Source organism: Dromiciops gliroides, chromosome 4, assembly GCF_019393635.1.
Source record: "Dromiciops gliroides isolate mDroGli1 chromosome 4, mDroGli1.pri, whole genome shotgun sequence".
NCBI lineage: Eukaryota > Metazoa > Chordata > Mammalia > Microbiotheria > Microbiotheriidae > Dromiciops > Dromiciops gliroides.
In genome coordinates, this window is record NC_057864.1 from 441528339 (window position 1) to 441544536 (window position 16198).

Genomic DNA, 16198 nt, shown 5'->3' on the forward strand with positions numbered 1-16198 from the left:
AAAAGGAAACAGAATGTGCTAAGAATCACATTTTTTAGAATATCTACAAACATTATGAACATCAATTGTTGGGATTCTAAATATGAGAGCTACTTGTCCAGAAGTGGATATACTACTGGAAGAACTAAATCATAAACCAACATCACATCCTCACTATAAATAAATCCAGATGACAAAAAGAAGTTGCAGTTAAATAGAAAGGTGGCACACAGGCTCTCCTTGCAGAGAAAAATAAAAGAACTGGCAGGATTGGTTTTCTCATGCATCCAAAAACAAAAACAAAAAATGTGTGTGTGTGTGTGTGTATCCTGAGATATTTGGTCATCTTGTACAACAGTGCTCTTGATAACTATTTGCAAAAGGACCACCATTAAAATAGTTACAGCTATTTACCAATATTTGTGGCAGAGGAGGAGGAGATAAAGACTCAATAAATCCTCTAAATTAAATCAACATTTACTCATGAAGTTATTCAGTGACTTCATTGGACAGATGGAAATGGAGGAAATGAAGAATGTTAGAAAATATGGTTTGGGAAAGTGAAGAAAATGTCTGTCCCTTTTGATCCAGAAATTATACTGCTAGCTATATGCCCCAAAGACATCATTGGCAAAAAGGTCTCCAAATATGCCAATAAATTTATAGCAGCATTTTTGTGCTAGCAAATAATTGGCCAAAAAAAGTTGATGCCTTTCAATGCAGTAATGACTAAATAAATTATGGTACATCAATGTAATGGAATATTACTTGTGCTGTAAGAAATAATTAACATGATGGATACAGAGCTGCATAGAAAGATTTGTGTGAAGTGATGAAGCCAAAATAGGAAAATAGTATAGATAGTGACTACAACAATGTAAACACAAACAACAGCAACAAAACAAACAATTGGAACTAAATGCAGGGACATTATGATGACCAAGCTTGGTCCAAAAATAAAGAGGTAGAGGACTATTGGTACAAAATCCTGAATGTAACAACAGACTTCTCCAGTAAATTGGCTAGTTTATTTTCTAAAAAACAAAAATATGTTTCAAGAGTAAGGAATAAGAGAAGCCAAAGTCTTGTAAACTATCCAGGAGCCCCCTGCTTATGCATCTTGGCTGTTTTCTCCAAAAAACTAATCTGGAACATGGTGAATACCTAATCACATCAGAAAAAATGAAATTTAATAAACAGAAAATGCTTCATTATTAATATGGGGGGTTGTTCCTTAAATCAGCCTTCTGAGTATAGTCAGAACATCAACTTGTTAAATTAGAAAAGATCAAAAAACAATATGAAATAGGGATTTATGATTTTGTATGCAATACTCTTTCTGAGTTCTGCTGTATATATAAAAATATACTTTGGGGGGTTTTTGGTGTTGAAATTCAAATAAAAATAAATAAAAAACTTCTAATTTCTCCTCTAATCTTTAGTCTCCTAATCTACAGGTTTCTCTGCTGCCTATTTCTCCTCATCCCTAAAAATCCTTCACTTGACTCTACTGTCCCTGTAAATTCCCTCCCTCTACATCTTCCTTTTTTTTTTTTTTTTTTTTTGGTGGCGAGGCAATTGGGGTTAAGTGACTTGCCCAGGGTCACACAGCTAGTGTCAAGTGTCTGAGGCTGGATTTGAACTCAGGTCCTCCTGAATCCAGGGGCCAGTGCTCTATCCACTGTGCCACCTAGCTGCCCCTACATCTTCTTTTTAATAGCCAAACTCCTTGAAAAAGATATCTGGTTCATTGGTCTCACTCCTAATTGCCATTCACTCAACCCCTTGTAGCCTGGTTTCCAGAAAAACTATTCAAATGTTTTTACTTAAGTTTCCCATGATCTCTTATATTTTATACCCAAAGACCTTTTCTCAACCCTCATCCTTGAAACATAGCATTTCATACAGTTAGCCACCCTCCCTTCCATTCTCTTACCTATCTGATCGATTCTCAGTTTTCTTTGCTACCTCATCATCTGGGCCCTACCTACTTACTATAGATATCACCAAAGACTTTGTGCCAGACCCCCTTTCTCTTTTCACTCTTTACATTCAGTCTTCCTGAGCTCTTCTGTTCCAGAGACATTGTGGTATCATGGATCTGGTGCTGGACTTGAAGTTAGGAAAACTCAATCAGATATATACTTTGTCAATATTTTATCTCCTTTCAGTAGCATGTAAGGTCCTTGAGGCCAGAGACTTTTCCATTTCATCTTTAAATAGTCAGCACAGAGGATAGTGCCTTGTACATGGCTGTGCTCTTAAAAAAATGCTCATTAAAATGAATGTAAATGTTAGTATTTGTTTAATTGAGTTAAAGGAAATGTCACATGTTGCGTGCAAGTCAAAAAGAACTGAGAAAAGGCCAATGGATTTTGGGATTTAAGAGGAAGTTTATTGCTGAAATTAAATGAGTTTTGATGAGACAAGGAGAACAGAACACAGACTATAAGTGTATGTAATAACCGAATGGAAAAATATTTGTTCAGTCAATAAGCATTTATTAAGCACATATTCTGAGCCAGGGCCTCCCTATCCTGGTGATGTAGTGAAAACTTGAAAACAGTCGCTGCCTTCAAGGAGCTTGCATTCTAATTGGGAATAACACATGGGTAAGAAAGGTGAGAGGGGCGGCTAGGTGGCACAGTGGATAGAGCACCGGCCCTGGACTCAGGAGTACCTGAGTTCAAATCCGGCCTCAGATACTTGACACTTACTAGCTGTGTGACCTTGAGCAAGTCACTTAACCCCCATTGCCCCGCAAAAAAAAAAAAAAAAGAAAGAAAGAAAAAGAAAGGTGAGAGAAGGATATTTTGGGCCAGGAAGATGTAAAGATGGTGAGTAGAACAACAAGGCTGTCCATTGACACTCCAAGCTTTACTGAGAATATTGATTGAAATGATAGCTCTAAGAGTAAGAGGTGTACAAATGGGTTAGGGAAGGGGCAGTGGGTACACCAAGCAGCAGGGTACAAAATGGCCAGGCTGAAAAATGAGAAGAGCTTGATTCAGGGAGTTCAGAACTTTAATAGGCTCCTGGGCATGAAGTCTGGAGGTCAGGTTTAAAGAGTAGAGCATCAGCCAGCTGGGTGAAAAATGACTGGGATAAAGATAAAGATGCATGCCCAGAGGGGGTTCAGTGCTGGAGATTTAAGGAATAAGTGAGCAATTAATAAGGGAAGGGACCGTCTTACCTAAAGTTGGTATCTTCCCCAGCTCTTGGCCCTTTACTCTGCATACAGAAGACATTTATAAATATTTGATTGATTATTCACTATAACTCCAGAACAGGTTTGTATTTGGTACTTTGTAGCAGTATCAGTTGCTACCCCTACATTTACATTGAAGAATCAAAGATCTTTGTTCAGATGATGTTCTTGAGACTGGACTTTGCCATTGGTAATGATTGACTAATTATTGGACAGTAGTAGAAATACAGTCATTTTGATGCATGTATTACAGAATAGTTTTAAAAATTGATCTCTGGGGCAGCTAGGTGGCGCAGTGGATAGAGCACCAGCCCTGGAGTCAGGAGTACCTGAGTTCAAATCTGGCCTCAGACACTTGCCACTTACTAGCTGTGTGAGCCTGGGCAAGTCACTTAACCCCAATTGCCTCATTAAAAAAAAAATTGATCTCTTCTTGTTGTGTACTATCAAGTTTGTAAAAATAACCTAGTAACAGATTAATATAAGCATATCTTCAAAATCTTAATTATGGAAACACAAACAAAAATGTTCCCTAAATTACAGAAATAATTTCTATTTTCATAGCACAAGTTCTGTAAATCATTAACCATTTCAAAGGGCTTATTAATACTACCTATTCATATAAGTGTGCATATATGTGTATGCATTTACATATACGTACATATGTATACACACATACATGTTGAAACATGCACCTTGTAGATAAATAATGTCTTAGAAAAATGAAAATTTACTCACTCTCTTTGTTTCTGATTTATAATCTGTATGGTAATCAAAACAAAGAAGAAAGAAGAGAAAGATTGTACCTCAGGAAACCTGTTCCTGTTGTTCTCATGAAACATATGCATTAGAAACCACAGGAAAAAGATTCTCACATTCGGATTATAGGCACTGCTTATATGGAAGTCAGACATCCCAAATTCGCCAGTCCTGGTTTGTCTCAGTGGCACACTCTTCAGTTTCACACCTTCACACACAGATTCTCATTTCTGTTGTTTTCCTTTTTGAACAGAACATCATGGTCCACCATCAGGAACAAACTCGGCCAGGCAAAGTCCAGCCCTACAGCATAGACCCATGGGACAGACACAAGCTGGTCACACATTGGGAGATCGGTGAGGCTGGTTTTTCTCACATTGTTTTTTCTTTGCTGTATTTTTCTAGGAATGTGCAGAAAGTAGTTTGGGACCCAAAATCATTTGTACCCTGACCCTCATTCGGACGGATAACTGAATTGGCAAATTCTGTGCTATCTAAAATGTCAGAGATCTGTGCCTGACAAACAGATGCTGGCAGGAGTTAATAAAGCAGCATCTGGCTTCGCCACTGTTGGACCTGGCATCTTTGGCAAAGTAGCTCTGTCTGAAATCTCAGAGCCAGCACCGAATGCGACCATCATGCCTAACAGAAATAGGGTTCACAGACCTTATTTGTTGGAGGAGCCAGCTCTGAAACCCAAACTCAGCTGATGGAAATTCAGCAACATCCTGAGGAATGGTCCATACATGTTAAGGATACTTGACAACAAGTTTTTGCTGTGACTACATTAACTTTGGGCCCATTAGTCTTTATTAGGGGAGTCCTGCTTTTATTGATATCAGTGATGCTGACATACTTTATTAAATATTATTCTGCCAACAAAAGTTTAAGAACATGTTAGGCTTCATGTCCAAATTTTTATTTTGCATTTACATCATAGCTAGATATTATGCCTCAGCATTTGGGAATGGCAAGAGAATAAAGATAAGACATGCTGCCCTGTGAATAAAATAGAGGTAGCTCTGCTACCACCCGGAGTTTCTCTTTCTAGCTCTCCATGCACTGTACACACAGAGATCTCTTCCCTTACTTGAGGGTGTGAAGTGGGCTACATTCTTGCTTTCTCTTTCTTGCAGAAGTGGTTTAGAAAGTGAAATTGGCAAAGATGTTTCCACGACTTACAGGCTGTCATGGTCTGACCACAAGCATCTCACCCAACCTGACACGGCTTTGATTTCGGTTGTGGGTAATCGGCACAATCAGGTAACTAGTGTCCTGTACACTTAACTGATTGTTAGGGATGCTAAGTCAGTGACATTATTTTTAAAGTGATTGTACTCTAAGCAATTCAGAGTAGGTGGTTATAAATGCAGAGCATTAGAATAAATACATTCCTTCACGAGTTTTTACCCCTACAGTTTTATAATTGGCACTCTAAAACGATACAAAAGTTAAGGAACTAATCCTTCTTCTCCTAGAGTTTATCCTGTCATTGAGGAAAAGTAAGCTATTGGTTTAAAGTGCTTATGAGAGGGGGCAGCTAGGTGGCGCAGTGGATAAAACACTGGTCCTGGATTCAGGAATACCTGAGTTCAAATCCAGCCTCAGACACTTGACACTCACTAGCTGTGTGACCCTGGGCAAGTCACTTAACCCTCATTGCCCTGAAAAAAAAAAAAGTGCTTATGAGACAGGAGCATAACTACTGCTTCAGCAAAGGAACCTTTTCTCTTGGAGTTAGTCATAGACTGCTTCAGACTTTTCAAGATGAAGCCTTTTAAAAGAATGTCTCTATTTTTCCTGCCGTTTTTCCCCCCCACATCATGGTTAATGTGGAAATGTGTTTTTCATGATTTCATATACATAATGGGTATCATGTTTCTTGCCTTCTCAGTGGGAGGGGAGAAAAAAATTTGGAACTGAAAATTAAAATTTAAAAAAAATTTATATGTAGGGGGCACAATGGATAAAGCACCAGGCTTGGATCCAGGAGGACCTGAGTTCAAATCCAGCCTCAGACACTCGACACTTGCTAGCTGTGTGACCTTGGGCAAGTCACCTAACCCTCATTGCCCCACCCAAAAAAAATTTTTTTTAAGAGTGTCCCACTGCACACTATAAATGACTGCTATAGACAATGCAATCTGATCATGTTCAAATTAATTTGAGTTGATTAACTGTTAAGTATGTGTTCATCTGCAATTCATCTTTCTTTTCTGCGGGAGAATTCCTTTAAAATACATTTTGAGTGTGGTTCCCCATTTGTAAATATTGCCTTTTCAACTTTTAGTTGTTTATCTAACATTAAAAGGACATAAAAACAAGTTTTTCTTTTTTTTTTTTTTCTCCTTCTGCATCACCTTAGAACCTTGGTTGTTATCCAGTGGAACTAGAAAGAGGCCCAAGAGGCTTTGGGTTCAGTCTCCGTGGAGGGAAGGAATATAACATGGGCTTGTTCATTCTTCGACTTGCTGAGGATGGTCCTGCCATCAAAGATGGGAGAATTCATGTGAGTTAGCTTCTGTTTGCTACCTTCTATTTGTTGCTACTTTTAGATAATTTTTCTTCATACACTTCTAACATCTGAGACTAGAGAATAAATTTTCCATGAAAAGCCACTGATCCTGGGGAGTAGCAAAATAACCTGTCATTTGACTTTTCTAATCCCCCTCGGATTATGGTGATCAAATTGCTTTTGTTCTGCTTAGTGAAATGTGCCTATTGTCCTGTTTTAGAGTTATGTTATTATTGACTTTGGCCAATGAGAAAGGACATTTTTTCACTTACAATTTAGAGTTTCAAGAGCAAAAGAATTAACAAAAAGGACTTCCTGAGGGACTAATCATATTACCATGAATCAGAAGAGCCAGGACAAGTGGTTCTCAGGAACAGCCAAAGGGAGAATTTTTCGTTTCTCCAAGAAGCAGCAGGACCTAGTTTTAAGGAACCGAGGTTTATTTTATTTTATTTTTTTGTCAAGGACGAAAACGTGAAGAAGTGTTAGTGAGAGAATGATAGGATCCTAGGTTTAAAGTTAAAGAGGACATCATCACCTACTCTAACCAGCCATTTTTACAGGTGAGGAAATGAGACCAGATGTGGGATAGCATAGTCTCCATTATAAAGATGAGGAAACTGAGACTGAGAGGCCAACAGCTGGCCTCCTAGACAATGTCTCCTTTTTCTTCCCTATCAGAAGTTTTTCTTTGGTGTCTTTGGAATTTCAGTCACGAGAACTCCCGGGTTTGCTTGCCTTGTTGAATTTTTTGTTTGTTTTTGTTTTTGTTTTTGCATGGCAATAAGGGTTAAAAACTCCTGTGGGGTTTTCTTGGCCAAAATACTGGAGTGGTTTGTCATTTCCTTCTCCAGCTCATTTTACAGAGGAGGAAACTGAGTCAAACAGGGTTAGGTGACTTGCCCAGGGTCATACAGCTAGTTAGTGTGAAGTTTCTGAGACCAGATTTGAACTCAGTGCCTTGTAGAATTTTAATGCATGGGGTCCTACTAATCCCCTTTCTAAAGCCCTTGAGATGCACTGCCTCAGCATGTAGAGCACATGCCAGACTGTGTCTGAGTAGTGTATTCACTCTCAGTGCATTCCACAGTCTACGATGGGGCAGTGCCATCTCTCAGGGCAGTGAATAGAGTACCAGCCTTGGAATCAGGAAGACTCATCCTTCTGAGTTCAAATCTGACCTCAAACACTTACTAGCTGTTTGACCCTGGCCAAGTCACCTAACCCTTCACATCATCTCAGAGGGGACAAGGCCCCAAGGCCTTTCCCCTTACATACCGTGAGTGAAGGAATCCAAATATCCACCAAGAGAAACAGCCAAAGAAAAGATGACCTAAGAAGCCTCGGCCAAACTGAACTTGGCTCCCCAGCTTTGACTAGACTGATGATAGAAAAGAGCCTTCTCCTAACCATACGTTAGCGATCTTGTGAAGGCAGGCACTCCTGTGACCGTTACCCATAGAAGCAGCACCTCTGCCTAGGGTAGCACTGGGAGAGACATTCTGTCTGTGCATGCACCAGAGGGACAGTTGAAGAAGAATCACTCTCTTTTCCTAATTCCTTAGTATCTCCCTTACTTACTTCTCTCATTCCTTCCTAAATCTGTTCTTTTCTCCCTTCCTTCCCCATCATTTCTCTCCCTTCCCTTGTCAGAAAAAGGAACTAAATTTTATTTGTTGTGTTTACTAGTTAAAAACAACTACCACCTTCCTTCCATGTTCTTAAGTTTTATGTCTTTCTCAGAAACACTAATTTACATTTGCCTCTATTTCCACCCCTCTCTCTCTCTCTCTCTCTCTCTCTCTCTCTCTCTCTCTCTCTCTCTCACACACACACACACACACACACACACACACACACACACACACACGTCTTTTTTTTTTTAACATTTCCCCCTCACCTTCCTAAATAAAAAATGTGTTTTGGGACAACAGTTCATTAAGCTTCTAATGTTAAAAAATAAGGACACCTGGTGGTAAGTCTGTTTAATTACAAGCCTTGGTGCTTTTTACTTTTATAATACAAAAATAGGCCTTGGAAAGACTTTGTAAGAGTTCTGTTAGCATCTTAAGGTTTATAAAGCACTTTCCTCATCACAACCCTATGTTATAGATCTAGAAAATGAGTCTCGGATTAAGTAACTTTATGTCAACAAAAATTGATGAACGATCTTCTATAGGTAAGCCTAATTCTAGGGGATACCAAGATAAAAACTCCCAGACCCTGCCTGCAAGGAGTTTACATTCTACTGAAGGCTATAACAAGTACACAGATAGGTAACTACCAGGTAGGGCACAACAGGAATGAGAGATATCAGACAAAGAGCCCTAGGAACATTGGATGAAGACTGTAATGAAGAATGAGTGAAAAAAGCAGAAAGCATTTACAAAAGCGGAGATGACACCCCCCCCCAATTCATAATTGGAAAAGGGGTACAGGGGAAAGAAGATAGGGAACACAGGGAATATGCACAGGAGTTGGCAAGTAGTCCAGGGAATAAGGGCAAGAGTGGTTGGAGCCAGTGCCTAGACATAGGAAGCAACAGAAGCAACCACCAGTGAGGACAGTGGGCCCCCGGGGAGGAACTCTTGGTATGAAAGGGTTTAAATTGTCCAGGGGCTAGTATCTGTCTGGTCCAGGTCTGAGACTGGTGAGAAGCCTGTGAAGTGAAGAATTCATAGAAATATGGCAAGACTTGTATGAAGTGACAGGAGTGAGGGAAATGGAGCAAAAGAATAATCCATGCTTAGTCACTAGAACTTTATAAATTAAGACAACTTTGAGTTGCCACAAATCTCAGCCCAAATACACTGGACACCTTAGTAAAGTCGAAGTACACTCTTCCTTTCTTTTAACTAGCAATAAATTCCTGAAGGTATGAAGTTATCATACTATCAATTAAAATAACTTTTTTAAGCTCTTTGGTGTAATTACTTTAAAAATGGGCTTTGAGAAGGGCCCGGTTTTTATTTTGTTGGGGTTTTTGTGCTGTGTCAAAATAATTTAGCATTAAAATTGTTTTGTAAGTTGTTTTCAATTTATCCTATGGCTTACAAATATGTATGATCAAATGAAACAAATTCCCACGATGAACATGACCAAAATGTTTGCTTTTTCTTTAAAAGGGAATGGAGGGAGGGGGCAGCTAGGTGGCGCAGTGGATAGAGCACCGGCCCTGGAGTCAGGAGTACCTGAGTTCAAATCCGGCCTCAGACACTTGACACTTACTAGCTGTGTGACCCTGGGCAAGTCACTTAACCCCCATTGCCTGCAAAAATTTTTTTTAAATTTTAAAAATTTAAAAAAAGAAGTTAGGAAGGGTGGTGTGTGTAGGAGAAGAGGCAATGGGTTCCATTCTGAGTGTTGGCTTTGACATGCCTGTGGATATCTATTTCGAGGTGTCCAATAGGTACTTAATTGATGATACACTGAGCACTGTTCTCCTGGTGAATATAAACTGAGACTCAGAGAAGTGGAGGAGGGATTGGCCCAAGTGAGACAAGTAGTAAGCTGTGATGTAACCAGAACTCAGACCTAGATCCTCTTGAGTCCAAATGCAGAACACTTTCCGCTACATCACACTCCCTTGTGTGACATTTTCTAGGGCAGAGGGCATTTCTGCAGTTGTTGGGAAAGACAGAAATAAAACTTAGGAGTCTTAATATCTAGACAGCCTCCTACATGATTATATAACTTCTCTAATTTAAAAAAAATACACAAACCAAACAATCTGATTAAACTGGAACTTTAAATTACTCTGATGTTAATTGTGGAACAGTAAGTAAAGCTGCATGTTCTTTAACTTTGAGACTCTTTTCAGTGTTCATCAGCTGCCAAGGATGAATGGTACCAAGGAGGTTCGCTACGGTTGAATGGCCCTGAGGGCTTTAAAAGAAAGGCCCACAATTTAACTCCACTTAGATGACTGTTTCCTTTCTAGGTTGGTGACCAGATTGTTGAGATCAATGGGGAACCTACACAAGGCATTACCCATACTCGGGCAATTGAGCTGATCCAAGCCGGAGGAAATAAAGTACTACTTCTTCTGAGGCCGGGAACTGGCTTGATACCTGACCATGGTAAGTACGGAAAGTATCTCAAGTGGTGGTTGAAGGGAATAGGCAGAGAGCTATGGAGAGGGGGCCACTTGTCACCTGAAGGAGGCAGGTGAGTGATCACCATGAGGTTAGGTCAGGGCTTAACACAACAGAATCCTAAAGCTAATTCCTAGAGGGAAGTTGGTGATATCTTTGCAGCATAAATGGCTTCAGAGAGTACTTTTACTGGGGCATGGTATTGTAATAGGAATTTTGGCTTTAGCAAAAAAAAAAAAAAATAGTTGCTTGTGTGGAGAAACAGTCACCAGAGAAAAATAAACCAACTTCATGTACATCCTGACAACGAAGGAAACTGCTTGCATGCTGTAACACACGAGAAGTTCCCACTTAGGTGGCACTTGGCCATCTACAAAGTGCTTTCCTCACAGCACTCAGTGGGCAGCACAAGCAGTAGCACCTCAGTTTTGTGGATGGAAAAACTTGGCCTCCGAGCAGTCCAGTGAATTGCCTACAGTCACACGGCCCTCAGGAGTAGAGCTGACACTGGGACCCAGGTTTCCTGACCCATACCAGGACCTTTTCTGCTACTGCCTGTGAATGTGTCTGTAGCTTCCTTATTGCTTCAGTCTCCATCCTCAGCACCGTAACTGCCTCTTCTTTGGATAAATTATAGGCCACAAGCAAACGTGATTGATTTCCTTACAATGAGATGTTTGTCATCGGAGTCTCTCCTGAGTACAGTAACAAGGGCTCCGGTACAACCTACTATAATCAAGTAGCTGTAGACAAAGAGAGGGTGGACTTGGGGGCCATGTCTACCCTCATACCCTGCTCCTCGACTCCCAATTGTTTTCATGGTATTTGCCAAATCATTTGAAAATAGTTCCAGTTTGATGGTGCTTGAAGCCAAACTGAGGACATTGCCTACACTGCCCGATGCTTTGGGGGCAGGGAGGGAAGTGTAGACGTGGCTTTTGCAGTCCCCTTCTCTTCCTGTGATTCTCTTTCATGTGGTACTCGAAAATCACAATCCTGGTGACATCTTTGCTGACTGCTCTGTGATTTTGTACATAGTCCTAGGCTTTTTCTCTTCCTCCTTCAGGTTTGGCTCCTTCCGGTCTGTGCTCCTACGTGAAACCTGAGCAACATTAAGGCTTTCAGGGCTTTTCTTGGTCTTTCCTTAAAAAGACTTGGTAAATTTGCATGTCTTTTGATTCATTTCTCTCTTTATTTTTTCTTTTTAATTACATACAATAAATCTATTCCTCCCGTCTCCTCCATGTTTCAGTTTCCTTTTGGCATTATATTTGACAGCTTGTTGCGAGGGTTATTATTTACAAGTTCCTACCCACCTAATCCTAAAGGCTCTATCTACCTGGTTACCAGCTTGCAGATGAATTCCACAGTCCTCCCACACTCTTCAGCAAAACAATCTGACAATGTCTGAAAGCTGAATATTCACTGACAGCAACTGAAAGTTAAATTCTTTACACACTAGACCTAATCATTAAAGTAAACATATTTGCCATATTGAAATACTTTATTTCCCAAAACTGCTACCTTGAAATTACTTTTTTAATGATTCATTTATACATATATAAATATACATTCAAATCTTTGGTGTTCCATGCAGTTGCACATTTGTCTGTATATCTTCAGATACATATTCATAAACAAAAGTTTAAAATTTTAAGATACATTTAAAAATTGCTGTCAAAATTTGTAGAACTTTTTCAGAAAGGAAAATAATAAGTACTCTATAATAAATTAGTTTTATTTATTCATTTTAGGTGATTGGGATATTTTTAATCCTTCATCTTCAAGCATAATTTATGATGAACAGCCACCATGTTTCCCATCTTCACATTCTGCTTCCGTATTTGAAATTTCTCATGTACCAGTATCTGAAGAAGCTTTAATGAGAGTTCAGATATGTGAAAAGGTAGAAGAATTAAAGGATACTCTGCCAGTAAAGAAAAGCCCTATAAAGGAAAACAATTCCGAAATAAAGCATCATTCTTCTGCCCAGAAAAATGTGAATAAAAAGGCTGTCCCCAGTAGTCAAGGGCACAGTGAGAAGAAAAATCTTCAGGAAGTTGAAAATGATGTTGCAAGAAGAGGTAGATCTGTTAGTCCCAAAAAGTCAGTTCATAAACCTTCAGGAGAACGTGGAGAAAAAATAGCCAGTCCTGTAAAGGGCGACCCAAAAAGAAGACCCAAAGATCGGTCCCTGAGCCCCAGAAAAAGGGAAAATAAAAATTTACAAGTTGGCACCAATGAAGGTTCTGGAAGAGATAATTCAAAAAAACCTAGAGGAAGATCTGCTAGCCCCAAAAAGCAGCCAAAGATGGAAGGAATTAGAGACAAACTAAATACTGATGCCAGGTTGCAAGAGGGTCAGGGTAGACGAGCTGGTGAGAACACTGAGACGGTCAAAAACGAGAAGGAAAAACCAGGTGTCTCTAGGAAAGACCCAAAGCAAAACCAGCCTGGGAAAAATGAAACATGGTCCCTGGAGAAAAAAAGCCAGAAAATGGATGAAAAATCACTTCCATCCAAAAGAGCCAGTGAGCCTGGCAGCAAAGTGGTAACTGAACCTGAAAAAGGAAAAAAAGCAAACTCTGGAGAAACGAGTTGTAGCAAATCCAAAACAGGACCAAGCAAAATCTCAAAAAAACCACTGAAGTTAGAACCTGAAGAGACAGTCATTTGTAACAAGGCAGGAGAACACAAAGAAAAAGACCCAGAGAAAGTGGAGAGAAAAAAAGATAGTGATGGGTTAAAACCTGGAAGTACTTCTCCAGTTAAGAAAGCCCCAATAACACCTGGACCTTGGAAAGTGCCAAGTGCAAGCAGAGTCCCTGGTGTGGCTGAAAAACGTCTCTAACTGTCTAATATTGAAAAGAAGAAAATTTCTCCTTTTTTTGTTTGAAAAAAAAAAAGCAGCATTTTCCCAAAAAAGTCTGAAAATGGGCATAAACAACACATTTTAATTTGATCACTAAGTTAACTAAGCTGCATGAAGGACTTCTAGGATTGCTCAGAATCCGCCTCCCTGTCCCTCTTCTTTCTCTCTCCCCTACCTAATGTCCCTGACCTTCAGGAAGGTGGTAAACTGCTGCTCATTTGCCATTGCACTTCTAAGGCTTTCAGATTGTATTGTGAGTGTCTGAACAAAATGATGTCTATATTGCCAATGTGACCATGACTCATTCCTTGTACTTGTGCCAAGTTATCTACTGTATCTTGTCTGTTTTAGCCTCCTCTGACATTTCTCCAGCAATGGAAAAGCAAGACTTGGTTTGGAAGTCGATGTTTTCAATAGCATGTTGCATGTTTACAGAAAGAAATATTTGCATTCTTGCTGATCATCAAGGAGGAGGTTCTGTTAATTCATCATTGAAAGGTGATAATGGCCTCTTCAAAAAGCCACTGACAGTCCCCCGAATTGGCATTTCCAAATGATTTTTTAAAAAAATAAAGCCCCAAACCACCATCACTTTTAAAGGAAAAATATATTGATTCAAGCTAGTGTCTTAACTCCTGCAAAATACTTTTTTTTTCAATCTAATTTGTTAAAAATGATTCCAACAACTCTTAACTAAAAATACATTGTAACCTACAATTTTTGGTTAAAAGTCATTAAGCAGTAAAAAGCTTACTTCTTGTTTTCTTCAGCCTTGATATAGTTGAAGTACCTCATTTCATAATGATATTAGAAAGCATGTGAAATATCTCCTGTTGCTGATTAAGGCAACATACTACCACTTCTTTGTTTCTGAATAGTTGTTATTAAAAGTCATTATACTTTAGTAGGGACTGTAGTTGAAAAATCAAGATATTTTGCAGGTTTAGATGGGGCTCCAGTCATTATAACAATATCAGCATTCATACACAGATTGAGTAACAATTTACTTGTATGAGCTTCATCATTTATAGAAACTCTAGGAGTGAGAGAACACCAGTGTGAACTCTGCTTAGTTCCTTCCACAAGGTCTCCTCTCAAAGAGGCCCCATCCAATTTGCAGATAGCAGGGTAGTCTATATCAAAAGCAGAGAACACTTATCTACTTGGACTTTCACGTTAAGTTTTTGTAGATACGAACTTCTCATTAGGAGACGTGTGCTCAGTTTGTGTGCGTTTTATAAAAATTTTAGAGTCCAGTCAAACAAAACTAGCTTGGTTGGAAGGTAGGGCTAGATGCAGTTTTGAATATATAAAATAGCTATAGGTTTTTTCCATTCCCTAAAACATTCAGTAGTCAATTTAAATGAAAAAATCATTTCAGAATATGTAGTTTTTATAGGGCATTTTACTTGTCCTATAACAACATCACACTCAGTCCATCTTGTTGCTACAAGATACACCATTCACAAAGCCTTCTCTCTTAGTGTCTGACTGTGAAGCTCTTTCATATTCCTGAATTTAACCACTGTAGATATGAAATGTCTCCTTGAGTAAATTTTTTGGATCTCTTTTTCATTGAGTTATCTGCACACACTTCTCATAACCCCTTGATTATAGAACACAGTTAGGAGATATGCTGTAAGTTAAGCATTTAGTGCCACCAAACTGGTTTATTTTCCCTATAGTCCACAACTCTACAATGAATTTCTCTTTTGTTTTTAAATGTGACATAACTCTGATGTCATATGTTGTCAGTCCGATGTGGCTCTTCCTTTCTAAGAACCTGTCTCTGTACTTAATGTATCACAACTTAGCAACATGGCCTTGGGATGCTAAGCAAACATGGACGTGCCGGTTGTAAATGTTTATATATTGTACAGTACCTTTATATATACTTGAGGTTCTGATTAGAGAGAGAGAACTGTAAATCGCTCGTTATTTTTTATATAGATAATATTAAAAAAAAAAGTTCATGGTCTTTGGTTCTTATTCTATAAAATGCATTTGTTGTCCCTTTTGTATGGCTGTAATGTTCTCTGTTAGAGCCCTTTATTCACTTAATCTAAATTACTCACACATACAGATTTTGTCTGTCCAAAATAACAAATGTTCATGAGTCCTATCGGGGGAAAAAAAAGTTACTTGTAATGAAAACTTTGCTTCTGCAGGAATCTTTATATAAAGCTTAAGATTAAATGATTGAGGGGGTGGCTAGGTGGCACAGTGGATAAAGCACCGGCCCTGGATTCAGGAGGACCTGAGTTCAAATCCGGCCTCAGACACTTGACACTTACCAGCTGTGTGACCCTGGGCAAGTCACTTAACCCCCATTGCCCCGCAAAAAAAAAAAAAAAAAGATTAAATGATTGAGGGGGCAGCTAGGTGGCACAGTGGATAAAGCACTGGCCGTCGATTTAGGAGGACCTGAGTTCAAATCCAGCCTCAGACACTTGACACTTAATAGTTGTGTGACCCTGAGAAAGTCACTTAAACCTCACCTGTGACCTTCCTGATCGTGTGACCATGGGCAGGTCATAGATTCAGAGCTGGAAGGGGCATTAGAGTCCATCTCTAGGGGAGAAAACTGAGGCAGAAAAAGGGTGATTTGCCCAGCTTTCCATAGCTCGTGTCTGACTTGTGATTAGAACTCAGGTCTTCCTGACTCCCAGTCTGTGCTCTGTGCTCTGTGTGCTGCGCCCTGGAATCATGATCCCTCAACAACTTTCGGTTTCTTCATACATAACATGGGAATTGTAATACCCATAGTACAG

The 16198-nt window shown here is 39.4% G+C and overlaps 1 protein-coding gene across 4 annotated transcripts in view; it reads left to right on the plus strand.

Moving 5' to 3' along the window:
• Positions 1-15439, plus strand: part of MAGI3 (membrane associated guanylate kinase, WW and PDZ domain containing 3) — a 224895-nt gene extending 209456 nt beyond the window's left edge. The window contains exons 17-22 of one of the 4 annotated variants that reach the window (XM_044002597.1): positions 4200-4302; positions 5083-5209; positions 6312-6455; positions 10402-10540; positions 11622-11712; positions 12310-12446. In XM_044002597.1, coding sequence (XP_043858532.1) covers positions 4200-4302; positions 5083-5209; positions 6312-6455; positions 10402-10540; positions 11622-11671 — 563 coding nt within the window. In that variant the 3' untranslated portion in view covers positions 11672-11712; positions 12310-12446. Of the gene's footprint in view, positions 1-4199; positions 4303-5082; positions 5210-6311; positions 6456-10401; positions 10541-11621; positions 11713-12309 lie in introns of all 4 variants that reach the window. The other 3 variants (XM_044002595.1, XM_044002594.1, XM_044002596.1) reach the window with 3 other exon arrangements.
• Positions 15440-16198: the final 759 nt, after the last annotated feature.